We start from the raw sequence: 13,179 nt of genomic DNA on the forward strand, positions 1-13,179 counted from the left end.
GATGCAAACAGTCTTCCCTAGTCTATATCATCTATATCCACAGAGTGGCCAGGGAAGCAAGTTTCCATGGAGACTGAAGTGGAGTTAACAATGTCTACACGAAATTATTGCAAAGCTTTTTTTTAAGGATTTTCCCTTTGGTTGTGTATTTTTGGATCAAGTGAATATGATCTTAAATACTTCTTCAAATGTGCACAGATCTTCTTAATTAAAGATCACATATAGCACGCTGCATGTGAAAAATATGCCCGTCTCAAAGCTCCAGTGAAACACAGGTTATTTTCATGTGATGTTGTCTTATCGCCCTCTTGTGGCTGTAGAACGATACTACAAGGAACATAGAAATAAATCGGGCTTTTGGATTCAGATTTGAACCTTTTCGTTATAAAATAAAAGTAATGAATACAACACAGAATTTACTATACAGGAAAAATCTCGATTTAGCTGAAAAAGTTAAATCAATTAAAACTTGTAACCCTCTATTTGTAAACATTCTCAACACAATACAAACTCACAAACAAAAACAATGTAATTGTAATCATGGTTAACAATTGGATAATTTGTCCAACAAATCTAAAAAGCTAAGTATCCAATCGCATTGTGAAATTTACAATTTAAACTACATTTCCCAGCACGACGTCAGTGATTAGTCATCGTTTTTTGTGGCAAATCTCGCGCTATGTGCCTTTTGACCCTGCCCTATGTCTCGCGCACTCGCAGCTCCATCGCTCAGTATATAAAGCAGGACAACGACGAAAGGAGGACGGCTGGGGAGTCGCAGCCCGGGATTGTAAATAAGACCGTTAAAACTGTGTTTTATTTACAAAAGTAATGCCGGCTGTTTTAAAGTACCTTTCCCAGTTGTTTTAAGTCTTTTTTCTTAATTTTTGGCACTGTTTCTCGCCTATTTCCGTGTGGTTTTTACACTACGCGTATAATGGCGAGCTCGGCAAACTCGAACCCAGTGGTAAGGATCAATCTCTCAGGACTGTCAACGGGGGAAAATGGGGGTAAAGTTGATGGAAAAACGTGTCAACGATCTGTTTTTTTTTTTAATTTATTTTTTTTATTCATTACAGTAAAAATGAGTTTTACCAACACCGTTATGTCCATTCAAAGGAATACTCACGGTCATTTTTTTTATACCAGTTTTCGAAACTCAATGAAAAAAGAGCTTATAGAACTGATTACTTTTGTAGGACCCGAATCTCTTTAAATATTTAAATTAAATGTGATCAAAAATAAATTTTAAAGTTAAAAGTTGCCTGTTTATACGGTATTAGTTGTTAACGTAAGTGCTTCCGAAAACCTTCTGGACATTTTTTTAAAGCTAAATTGAGTTGAAATCCGCATTGAATGCGTTAGCTAACTAGTTAAGTTAGGGGTGCTCATTTTTGTTTACACGGGGGAAAATGTCATACTTATTGTCGCATAACTGTTGGAGGGGAGGGAAACTGATGTACGCAAAGCACATATGCACCATCCACTGCGACTGAATTTAGCTAAAAAAATTTTATTAAAAGCTTGGCGTCTTGAACGCTCTGTCAACTGCTTCTTCTTCATTGTCCTCCATTCCACGACCAGAGGGCAGGAGAGCCGTCCCAAATCACCCTCAACGCAACAAATGTCCCGCTCCAGTCAAAAATGTTTAGTCAAAACGGATCCTTTCATGAGATAAACCACCGAAACCGTCATCTTCAGTCCGCCATATCTTGCTAGTCGAGGAGGGAAAAGAGGCGCGCGCGCGCTTGCCGCTCTGTAAAATGGCTTCCTCGTCTCCTCTCTCGGTTCTGGCCCTCCTCCTTTCTGCTGCCTGGTTTTATACCGCCATATTGGCCGTCTAATATAGACTGCCCGGGATGGGACGGTGCTACACGACGCTACGTCACCGGTTCTTCACATAAACAGCAGACTGCGCTTTAAATAGTGCCGGAGCTGACGGGGAGGAGAGCAGAGAGACGGACATTCGGTGTCCCGCTTCTCGTTCTGCGTAGAAGCCAGAATGTTGTCCGTGACAGTTCCCCGCGCGTGCAGCTCTGTCTCGAGGGACGCGTTTAGTCCTGCTGACAAATGGATCAGTGCAGATTATTATATATGGGTTTGGATAATCTATCCATATACACAAGATGTGACCGTTTAAACTTAACACCTCTTTTATGAGTGTTTTCCTACATTTATTGTAAACATTTATATATGTTGAAACCACCACCAATAAATTGTGTATTTGCTCTGTTTTGTCATCATAGCCTAAATTATACAAGTCTGTTATTGAGGATGTGATCAATGAGGTGCGGGAGCTGTTCCTGGATGAAGGGGTGGACGAGCAAGTTCTTCTGGAGCTGAAAACGGTAATCCGTCTCATTTTACTGAGAGAAGGTTATAACCCCCCCCCCTCACACACACACACACACATGCAGCTCCGTGTTTGGTCAGATTCATCTGGAGTCTTGTCTTTCAGCTGTGGGAGAACAAGCTGCTGCAGTCAAAGGCGGTGGAGGGCTTCCACACCGAGGAGCAGGCGGCCCTGCAGACCGCTCAGCAGCAGCACCCGCACTCCCAACAGGCCCAGCAGGTGGCCCAGGCCGCGCCGGCCCAGCAGGTTATCCAGATTCCCTCGCAGCAACAAGGCGAGTCCGCACGTTGACATACAAACGTCGCCTGGACGTGTGTTGTTTTTTTTTTTTTTCAACCTGAAATAATGTGTTTTATTCTCAACAGCTCCCCAGCAGCAGGTCATAGTTCAGGACTCTAAAATGATACAGCACATGAATTCAACGGGAATGGTGAGTAGCATCTTACAAGCTGAAAACTGCACCGCCACACTTGAGAACCAAAAATTCTCCCAAACGTCCCGTTTTGTCATCGCACAAATCCACCCGGGGAATATCTGGGATAGTATCAAGGAAGCGACGGTTAGGAAAACTAGCCGGGCTGTGGGTTTTGGGAGAGGACTTTTTTTCTCAACAAGGACCTGGAGAACAAAACCGAGAAAGGGAAAAGCTTTCTTGTGGGGAGGCCATCTGTCTTTTTGAGCTTGAAACCTAGCCGCCGCTATAGCTTTTCCTTAAGTGATGGACCATGTTTGAAACCTTTAAGGCTTAAATGAAAAGAAAAAAGAAGATTTTTTCTTTTTTTATCACCTAGAAAATCCACCTTTTTGTGCTCTGGTATAATTGGAGCGGCTTTCTGTGTTTCCTCCTGCAGACCGCAGCAGCCACTGCAGCAACCCTTGCTTTGCCCACAGGGGTCACCCCCTACCAACAGCTCATCACAAGCCAAGGTAAAGCTCTCACCGTTCCTTTGGACTTTAGCGTGGTTGGATCTCAAAACGTTTTTTTGTTTTCCTGTTGATGCAGGTCAGCTCCTGCAGGTGGTCCGGGCTCCCAACGGGACTCAGTACATCATCCAGCCTCAGCAGCAGATCGTCCTGCAGAATCAGATGCAGCCTGGCGGCGTGCAGGCCCCCATTATACAGCAGGTACAGTCCATGTGTGAGGTCATCCTTTTGAGCATGAAACCAGTCTGGGAATTGATTTCTGAAAACTTGGAGTCCTTTTCTTGCAAACGTGCAGGTTTTAGCTCCTCTGCAGGGTGGACTGCCCCAGCAAGCAGGAGTCATCATTCAGCCGCAGCAGATCGTTTTGGCTCCAGGGAATAAAGTTCAAGGGACCACACAGGTCAGAGCACCAATTAATGTTTTCCCAATTATTATTTTTTTTGTGGGATGTTGCTCTAGGTTTACGTAATGACTCTGCTCTCATCTCTGGCTGCCGCCAGGTGATGCAAGCAGCAGCGATGGCGCCGCAGCCCGGCCAGGCAGCAGCAGCTCAGGTCCAGCAGGGGGCAGCTGTGGCCGCTGCTCAGGCCCCAGCCCAGCCGGCAGCCCCGCAGCAGCAGCCTCAGGCCCAACCGCAGGCGCAGCAGCCCGCCATGATGGTGCAGCTGGATGGAACTGGAGACTCGTCCTCTGATGAAGACGAGGACGAAGAGGAGGAATACGACGAAGATGACGAAGAGGAGAAAGATAAAACCGGTGGGGAAGACGGGCAAGTTGAAGAGGTGAGTGTTGAGCCAGTCCAGGGTTTATGGTGTTTTTAACATGTTGTTGTGGCATTTATAACGGAAATTAAGCTTCTAATTGTATTTCTGAGCATTTCACAGATGATTCCTGTCATAATTTGTGATCCCCAAGACGATTAAAAGTCTATTTATTCAGTTTGAACGATCCAGTTCGCTGATCTAAAACAGATCCATCTTTAGCCAAAACTTCCACTAGTGTGACTTACCTGAGTACTGAACAATACCTGAGTACTGAACGGCACCTGGGTACTGATATTTGAGTGTAAATTAAATGTGTACAAACATGTAAACAACAGTTGATTTCAAATCAGATTACATTTTAGTTTCTTAAAGTTTGGACCACTAATGTTTTTCCACATCCAGGTAATCCAAAGGGAACATTCTAGCACACTGGATGGTCACATGACTTTGCTAAATTGAGTGTTTCCACTCATTGGACCGGAATGATGGAACCGATCGTTTTTTGCTGACATCATGTCTATGTGATGGTCGTTTTTTACATTGTAGTGAAATAAACCTGCCAAGTCTCAATCCAAATGGTATTTTCTAAGATTGAGTATTCATTTCATTTTGAAACATTTTTTTATGGTGTAGGGCGTTTCAATGAACAACTTGCCTCGAAGAGATAAACCTGGATGGATCTTAAGATAAACCTATTAAATTGATCGTTTTAATCGACCAACAACTGCGGTTTAAAAAGATCGTATTTGTGACGTAGATAATACCTCGAGCTTCCTGCTCCAAGTCCTCTGCTGTGGGATGAGGTCGCTCCACGTCACTGATCCCGCCCACAACTCGGAGGCAAATTTCTAATGAACTTTTGCCGCCCTGCAAATTTTTTTTTTTTTTTTGGGGGGGGGGGGTTAAAAGCTGCGTAATAATTTTTAAAAGACCACTGGGAACGCTTTGAAAATCGATCAAAAGATGATTGGAGTGGATCTTTGAAGTCTTTGGGTTTTTTGGTCACCAGGAGCCTCTGAACAGTGGAGATGATGTCAGTGATGATGAAAACCAGGAGCTGTTCGACACGGAGAATGTCGTGGTGTGCCAGTATGACAAGGTAGGAGATGAGCGTCAAGCTACGTTCACGTTTAGCCATCGGTGTTCACACTGGACTGTCGCTACCGGTGCACGCACTCACCGTTGGAAGAGGCTTGGTCTGAAATGTTGAAGCAGTGCAAATCTTTGCCCCAGGCCTTTTTCCTTCAGTCTGATGTATGAAAGACTTGATGTGACGTCATTCTAGCCGAGCACAAGCCACAGTTATTGATTACTCCCTCATAATCAATTAATCAAAGGGTTGGCACTTCCATGTTTTGAAAAGGACGCCATCCATACGTCCCTACTAAAGCAGAGTCAATTGGTTGAACGTTCAGCGTGCGTTCAATTGTTTCCTTGACTTAAAAACGTGTAGCGACCCGTGAATGTGACAGTTTTGACCGCGGAAGCCCAAAAGGGTTACTTAGACTTTTTCAATGGAAGTGATCGGCGGTGTAGCATCAGGGTAAGCTCCAGCAGCATCCCTCTGTTCTGAACTCTCCCATTCTTCTCCTCCTCCTCTTCCTCGCTCCTCAGATCCACAGAAGTAAGAACAAATGGAAGTTCCACCTGAAAGACGGGATAATGAACCTGAACGGCAGAGATTATGTCTTTTCCAAATCCATCGGAGACGCCGAGTGGTGAGGCGGGGGAGACGGGCGAAGCACGAACTCCTAACTTGTTTTTATCCAGCAAACTGATACTTCAGCGTCCTTTCACATCCTGCGTCCGAACTCCTTCAGGAAGGTAAAGCGAGAGTCTTTGAGAACTCATCCAACCCAAAGGATTGCTGTAAGACATGACACGTGGAAAAACACTCGACCAGCGTTTACGGGATGAGAAACCGACAGGACACTGGAGAGCCTGTGAACAGAGCTTTTTTGGTTTATTTTTCCCTTTAAGGCTTCTGCCTTCTTCTGACAAAATTCCCCCAAAACAGTCATTTCATGTCGTACAGGTGTTGCGGACCAGAAGGAACTCTGCGGTCTCTCATAACCCGATAGACACACATTTTTAATGCACTGTAATCGGTCGACTGGATTCATGGAAGTCCAAACTTAGTGCCACCAGTCAGAACCGCTGCCTTTTAGAATGACTCAGCTTTTTTTTTTGGTTGTAGTTTTGTTTCCATGTGAAAAATGAAAAATGGTGCTCCAAATTGTTTTATGTAGTCCAATCTTTTTAAAAAATTATCTTTTAGCGTCAGATCCGAGGCTCCTGGGAAAAACAAGGTACAAAAACAATCTTCAAAAATCAATTTTAATCCACAGATGTTTAACCCCGTTTTGCTGGAGCTTCATTCCATCTTTTTTTTTTTTTTTCAAAAAGCCCCAAAGTTCATTTTGGGATTGCATAGAAGATGTGAGGCTGCCACGCCGGTGTATCTCCGCTCTTCCTTTAGTCAGCTGCAGCCGTGGGAGGACTTGCACTGTGGGTTTATCGACGTCCGTGAGCTCAGTCAGTCCAGGAAATCCATAGCAGCATCAGCAGCAGCGAGGTCTCTTCTGTTCATTTGTGTGTGAGACGCGGATCGACGGTGCAGGCGTGCGATAGCTGCAACATACGTCTTTCTTTTGCACACCTTGCAGTCTCAAAATGCCAGTCACACTAGAGAAGGGGAGGGGTGCGCATCATCTATTTATTGTTAAAAGTTCACGGGACGTTCTTGGAAAGATCTGAAAGCCGCACCAAACTGTGCTCTTATTATCCAGTAAGTGTTCCTTTTTAGTTTTCTTCTTCAGCTGGACAAGCGCTACATAAATGTTTTTCTGTCTTATTTTACGCTAAACTTTTTTTTTTTGTATCAAAGGTGAGTTTAACTGGAGGGGGGGGGGGGGGGGGGGGCTGTGTGTTTGTTTCTGCAGTTTGACTCGGTTCCCCCTTTCCAGCAATCTGAAATAAAGCCTGTTTTTTTTGACTGTCCTGTCCGTTGGGTTGTACATTTCTAAAAAAGAAAACACAAATTAAAAATAAATAAAAAAGTAGCCACATCTGCACCATGACTATAAAATAACAACATGCACACGGATCAATAGGGCTTTTCTTTTCACCTCTGAATCAGCCTGTGAAATCTTTGGTTCTGCACATTTTCTGTATATTCCCATTTCTCTGGATGTCGTCTGTGCCTTTTTTTAAACTTGAGTTCTGTTTGGGTTTTCTTGTGTCTTACCCACAACTAATGGAAGGATGTCCATGGAAACTGTATTCTTTATGTTTTAACTGCTGTTGAGATATTTAAAGAAATGTAATTTCATTTAATTTTTCCTAAATTAAAAAATGTTTGCAACAAAATAAAGGCTCCTGCTTTGAATTTCCAGCTAAAAAGGGAGTTTTAATGGGCTGGAAGTACTTTATTGGAGCTCAGAATTTGAATAATTCCTGCTAATTTGGTTTCTTTGCCTTTAGCCAGTTCAGATGTTTGTCTGTTATTTATTTTTTTTAACTAAAATGCATGCTTTGTTTTCCAGGTATCCATTTTTTTACTCTGCTATGCTCCCCCAGTCTGTCTTTTCATTGCTTAAAGTTATTTAATGATCTCCTTTACCTCTTAAAAACCCATTCTGATGAAAATCACGGTAACATGTTCTTGTGGCATTTTTCTGACAATGCAAGACGTATATTGAGAAAATTAAGCTCATAATTTGAGTATTTCTGATTCCCAGATGGAGAAGTGGATGAAAAAATGCAGTTTAAAAAAGAAAAGTGTATTTGTGACGTAGAAAATACATGGGGCGGGGCCCAAACTCTGCACTCTGCTTCATTCTTGTGGGCATCCATGTACATCTTGGTTTTCCTCGTCTGAATGGCAGTAAAGTTAAGCTACAGCATTCTTGAAAGTGTCTTTAGCCCAAGGTGTTCACACTGGACAAGCAGGGAGGGGCTATCTTTTCCTACTGCTTACTGGCACGTTGGAAGAGGTTTGACTTTTCATTCGAAGTGAGCGCTTCAACGTATTGCTGACTGGAGTGTGAAGGTGAAGGTTGGGGTTGTGACGGGGCAGTGAGCTAGCAGGGAATCCTGTAAACGGAGAGCTCTCGGCATCGAAGGGGAGCGGTGTTGCTCCACAGCAACAACCCCCTTCACAACTTAGGAGGCATATTTCTAACAAACTACTGCTGCTGTACAGGACCTAGAAAACAACAGTTTTGTTTGATTTTTAGCTAAAAAAAACGGCACAATTCTAATAAAAAAAACACTGGGAACGCTTTAGACGATGATCGGAGTCCTTTAACGGCTCTTCTGCTTGATTTGTCCAGAAAGGTTTTTCGTGGTTTGAATGAATGAAAGAACCTCCACTTCTAATGCACTTTGCAGTGCCTTAACAATGAAAAAGATTAAAAGAAAATGTTAGAATTGAGAATAAAAAAAAAAAAACAGCATAAAATTACAACAGGCAATAAAAAGGTTATTCTTTAGTTGACATTTGAAATTTTATGCGCAGTTTTGATGAGATGTTAGTCTATAACTTGGGACCAGCGATGGAAAATTCACCATAACCTCAATGTTTGTGTCGTGACCTGGACACACGAGTGGTTGGTAAACCTTAAAACTCCAGAATGGCTTCGGACAAAAGCTAAACAGGTGCAAGATCACAAAGAGCTTTCTAAAGAAGAAGGAAAAGTTTAAACTAAATTCTAACATTCATAAATCATATTTTCCCCCTTCAAAAACAGATGAGTTTTCTTTGAACTCGCTGGATTTAGCGTCTTGTCTTCAGTTTCACGCTCCGGCACCTGGGTGTTCTCCCTGCCAGTCCACTAATTCCTACCCAAACTGACTCAATCCACGAGTATTTCCTTTTTGGTCATTATTAGAGAAAGGTGCGGTTCTGTCTGGAATTTAAACCAAATCGCAAACTTGCGTGACATTTTGGCCCTGGACTGTAAATGGATTTGAGACAAACTGCCCCTCTGGGTGGACGTGTCACTCCACGCCATCAAGCGGAATGTGTATGTGGCGTTTTGTGATGAGGCGGCTCCTCTTGCTGCTTTCAGGCAGCGGAGTGACGCTTGGAACAGAACCCTGGAGATGTCTAGCTAAGCTTTTGCTGCTCTTTCATTCTAGCAGCTGACTCGCAGCGACAGCCGGTCAGCAACACGGCAGAAAAAAAGATTATTGGCCTCAGAAGTTGAAAAAGCTGACACTGCTGGCTGTGGAATGCTAAAGTTACCTGCTTTCAGAAAAGGAGAAGCTCACAGAGACAAAGAGAACCTGTACTTCTTCCTCACTTCGGCCTCTGATCTCACGGCTCAAATGTGCCGTGTCCAGCAGCTAGGAGACAGATTTATTTTAAAAATGGCATGAAATTGTATTTCCTGTCCAAGTGGAGGCCTGAACAAGTCTCTTTTTCTCAAACTGTGAACTGCCAAACACCTTTCCTTAACTTTTACAATTCTCCAAAAATGAAGTCGTGCAGAAGGAAACCAAACTCACTGGAGCCGCTTCACCTGCTTTGTGCAAGCTTCTTTTTCAACTCCAAGCTGCTGCGTCGCAGATTGATTCATGCCATTTAGGAACAATTGAGGTGGGTTACAGGCTCATTTTAAAGACGTTTAGCTGAATGTAAACCTCACACCCTAAAGCCCATAGGCACATCGCTTGTATATTGTCAAAATTGACCCTTATAATCAAACACAATATAAGAGTTCCCCTCCTGTAATCTAGACATTCTGTTTATGCCCCTTGTCTAAAGGGTCAAAAATGACCCACCTTGCTAAAGCCTCAAAATAAAGCGCCTTCATTGAACTTTAAGTCTAAATTCTACTGTGCATGATGAAGCATCCTGTTCCCGAATAATTCAACGCAGTTTAATTTATTTTTCATCAAATTTTGTTACACAATACAAAAAACAAGCAGTGAACATAACAGCAAACCCGCCCCCAAACTGTTTTCTGTAATACACCCAGAGGTTTGTTTTTGCATTTATATAAGTATGAAATAATTACTTCTGAATTAATGATATTGAAAAAAATGGCTACAATCTTGAATTCTTGGACAACAGTTTGGTCTTTTGTATTTTTTAGAAAGTGTGTGGATTTATGAATTCACCGTTTGTGTGTGGCCTTTGAACTATTTCTGGTGTTTAGATAGATGCCTTTTATAATTCATGGGTCAAAATGACCCATTAGACAGGTTATGTGGTTGCAGCCCACATGTCAACAAAAACATCCCTTTTTCTAGTGATGGAGTTTAGGAAAAATCACATTTCATGAAAATAGATTAAGGCATCTTTTTGCTTACTATACATGGTAGTGGGTCACATTTTACCCATGAGGCAACACTAGGGTTAATTTAAACACATTTACACTGAATTCAGTTGTATTATAGAACATCGAAACCAAACCTAAAGTATTAGTGACAGTTAAAGGGCAACCTAATACGTAATAAATCAAAATGTGGAGTCATGGTATAGATGACTTTGACACTTTATTCATCAAGACCCAGGCTTACATCATGTAGACATTTGCTGATCTGAGGGCTTTTGTTTTTCTGATGTACTTCAGTATCTGTCCTTAAACGTCTAAATGTACTGTGACAATGGACTGCAGTCACGGTTAGAGTTCATTCTTTTGGTAATATGTCACAGAAAAATGATGGTTTGGACAGAAATCTGAATTTTATGGATCTTCTTCGATGAAAATTGAATTGTTTTGTTCCATATTTATTGACCACAGCTGGAGACGACTTGTGTTTTAATTTTTTTCTATTAAGGAAGTCCTGAAAATATTAGTAAAAAGCAAAACAGTATTTTGTGGGGATCAGTGTGCAAACTATTTTACTCCATCTGCAGCCACAGGTCACTTGGTTATTGGTTTATTTCATTTTTTATTTAGTTAATCTATAGAATGATTGTTTCTGTATTTTAGTTTTAAATGCTGCCATTTACTTATTTGTTTGTAGTTATTATCTTTTAGTATTCTTGGTATATAGACAATAACTGCAGTATATGTCACCTACATCCCAATATATTAGTGAATATTATTTTTTTTCACAATTCCATAAGTGATTCAACAAAATGAACCAAGAAAAAGAAACACATAAACAATAAACTCTTTGCTGCTTTCAAAGGATTTAAAAAGTTCATCATCTTCATAAATGATCCAGCAGCAGATGTGCTTCAGTCCTCCATGGAAAACAGTTTTGGCGGTTTGTGCTTTGGATTGGCTCATCAGGAGTGACTTATGTGCTAAAAATAAGAGATGCTACCAGAAGTATAAGAAAGGAAATGTTGCTTTTGAGCTCAATTTTCTTCATATTTGTCCTCCTTTATCAGAAAAATGCTACAAGAACATGTTAACACTTGTGCTATCTCATGGGGTCAGAATGACCCCCCCCCCCCTCCTTACATTGACATGTTATCCCTACCATGACAAATATGGATAAAGTTGGAGAGCAGTTAAGATAATAAATCATTGAAGAAAAAAGGTTTAGCGCACTGTCTAGTGGGTCTAGACGACCCCACTCCCAACATTAAAGTGCCTTGGATAGCACTAAGGGTTAAAAATGCCAAAACCACTCTTATTTTTTGTAAATCAGAGAAGGTTTTTCAAGCGGATCTACAGTTGGTTAAATCTGGGTTCTGTTACAGAAAAATGACTTAAGCCACAGCAGAAAATCTGCATCAAAATTCAAACCTTTTTCAGTTTCATTGCTGAGGAAGGGATGTGTTGACAGTGTAGCACACTTTGCTTTGCTCTGCTCGTCATTCAAGAGCTTTCAGAAGGAAAGAGGGACTTGAGTCTTGAAGAGGGTCTGACTGGCGAATGGACGCGTGAAAGGCCGACCATCAGAGGTTTGATGTTTTCAGGTTTAGGAGCTGAATGCTAGGGGCTCTCTCCTCCTCTGAGGGACAGAGGCTGGTCTAAAAGGTGCCTTGATTGACCTGAATAGTGCTTTTCATGATTTCTTTCCCCCCCTGTTAAAGTCCTGCAACTGGATCTTGTGTCGGTAAGGTGCAGCGTCAAGTTCGGCCCTGCTTATTTGCCGAACTGCTATCGTAGGGGTTTATTTGTAAGACCAGATCAGTGAGGCTTAAAAAGCCGGTCGGAGGAATGTCAAAACAAATCAAGAACAAGTCATTTTCGCTTTGCCCAGCTCTGTCTGTTAAGTCTAATCTACCTACATTTTTCTTGGAATTCTATATGTTAGCCGTGATTGAGAAAGCCTTTGAGTTTAAGCGTAAAGCAGGAATACGGCACCACCCCATGCTCATTTTACATTCCACCAGACACTCGTACAAATGTGTAGAGACTGGTTTTTATCCTCCTTGACGTGCACTTGCTGGTAGATTGTGAGTGGACGTTAAGTAGCCCTCAGTTACGCAGCCAGCCACATCATTCTCTTTACAGTCCTTTACATTTGAAGAGGCCTCGCAGAGAATTGGATAATGAGAGGAACCACTTCTCCATATGGGAATCTATGTCTCATAAAATTATTAGCGGCCTTACTTGAAGTTTAAAGTTGTTTGCATTCAGAGATTAATCTAAGTCATCCAGAGATGCTTTCTGTGTATATTTTCTCCCACAGGGAAAAAAAACTGAGCAGGAATGTGGCCAAAAATCTTCCAAGACAAATATGCCAGTAAAATGAAAAAAAAAAGAAAGGTCTGGAATGATCCCATTTTCCTGGAATCTATTTCCCCATGGGTACATGAAAAAAGTGTCACCTTGCAAATGAAATGCCAACCAGATGTTAGGCAGAGGGTGCTCTTCAAAGCATATTTAGTCTGTATCCCACAATCTGGAGCTCCGCAGCTGTCAAGAAGTCTCGGCTGTATTTACTTTCGTCTCATCCAGCAAAGGTAAAGCCATCTCCCCTATAAGCTATAATTCACCAGTTTTCATAAAAGGTCTGGGAAAATAACACAATCATGCCCAAAAAGAACATTGATGTTGCAAAAATAGGCACTGTTTTCAACTGTATGTGTTTATAATTTTCCAGTATCATTCGGAACTTAAAAGGGTCGGTGAGCAATTCTGTTTTTGGAATAATCAGAAAAAAAATGAAAATTAAATTAAATCATAATAAAAAATAAAGAAATAATATTAAAAATAAAATAAC

At 41.7% G+C, this 13,179-nt stretch overlaps 1 protein-coding gene across 2 annotated transcripts; it reads left to right on the top strand.

Annotated features, from left to right (window-relative positions):
- The first annotated feature begins 687 nt into the window (after positions 1 to 687).
- Positions 688 to 7,414, top strand: gtf2a1 (general transcription factor IIA, 1). 2 transcript variants are annotated; one of them, XM_023953053.2, is made up of 10 exons: positions 688 to 967; positions 2,247 to 2,348; positions 2,459 to 2,627; positions 2,719 to 2,783; positions 3,205 to 3,280; positions 3,357 to 3,478; positions 3,573 to 3,677; positions 3,778 to 4,059; positions 5,051 to 5,140; positions 5,656 to 7,414. In XM_023953053.2, exons 1-10 carry the CDS (start codon positions 938 to 940, stop codon positions 5,761 to 5,763), a joined length of 1,149 nt encoding a protein of 382 aa, XP_023808821.1. In that variant the 5' UTR covers positions 688 to 937; the 3' UTR covers positions 5,764 to 7,414. The 2 variants fall into 2 exon arrangements, with proteins under 2 accessions (XP_023808821.1, XP_023808822.1); XM_023953054.2 differs by having other exon boundaries at positions 731 to 1,010.
- The last annotated feature ends 5,765 nt before the right edge of the window (positions 7,415 to 13,179 follow it).

This window comes from Oryzias latipes, chromosome 24 (assembly GCF_053564925.1).
Source record: "Oryzias latipes strain Hd-rR chromosome 24, Olatipes_Hd-rR_3.1".
In the NCBI taxonomy this organism is placed as follows: domain Eukaryota; kingdom Metazoa; phylum Chordata; class Actinopteri; order Beloniformes; family Adrianichthyidae; genus Oryzias; species Oryzias latipes.

Bases quoted from the DNA above. Each gene is read 5' to 3' on its own strand.
- gtf2a1 (XM_023953053.2), top strand. From the start codon at position 938: ATGGCGAGCTCGGCAAACTCGAACCCAGTG. The intron at 2,349-2,458 runs GTAATCCGTCTC...CTTGTCTTTCAG, and splicing joins TTCTTCTGGAGCTGAAAACG to CTGTGGGAGAACAAGCTGCT. The intron at 2,628-2,718 runs GCGAGTCCGCAC...TATTCTCAACAG, and splicing joins GATTCCCTCGCAGCAACAAG to CTCCCCAGCAGCAGGTCATA.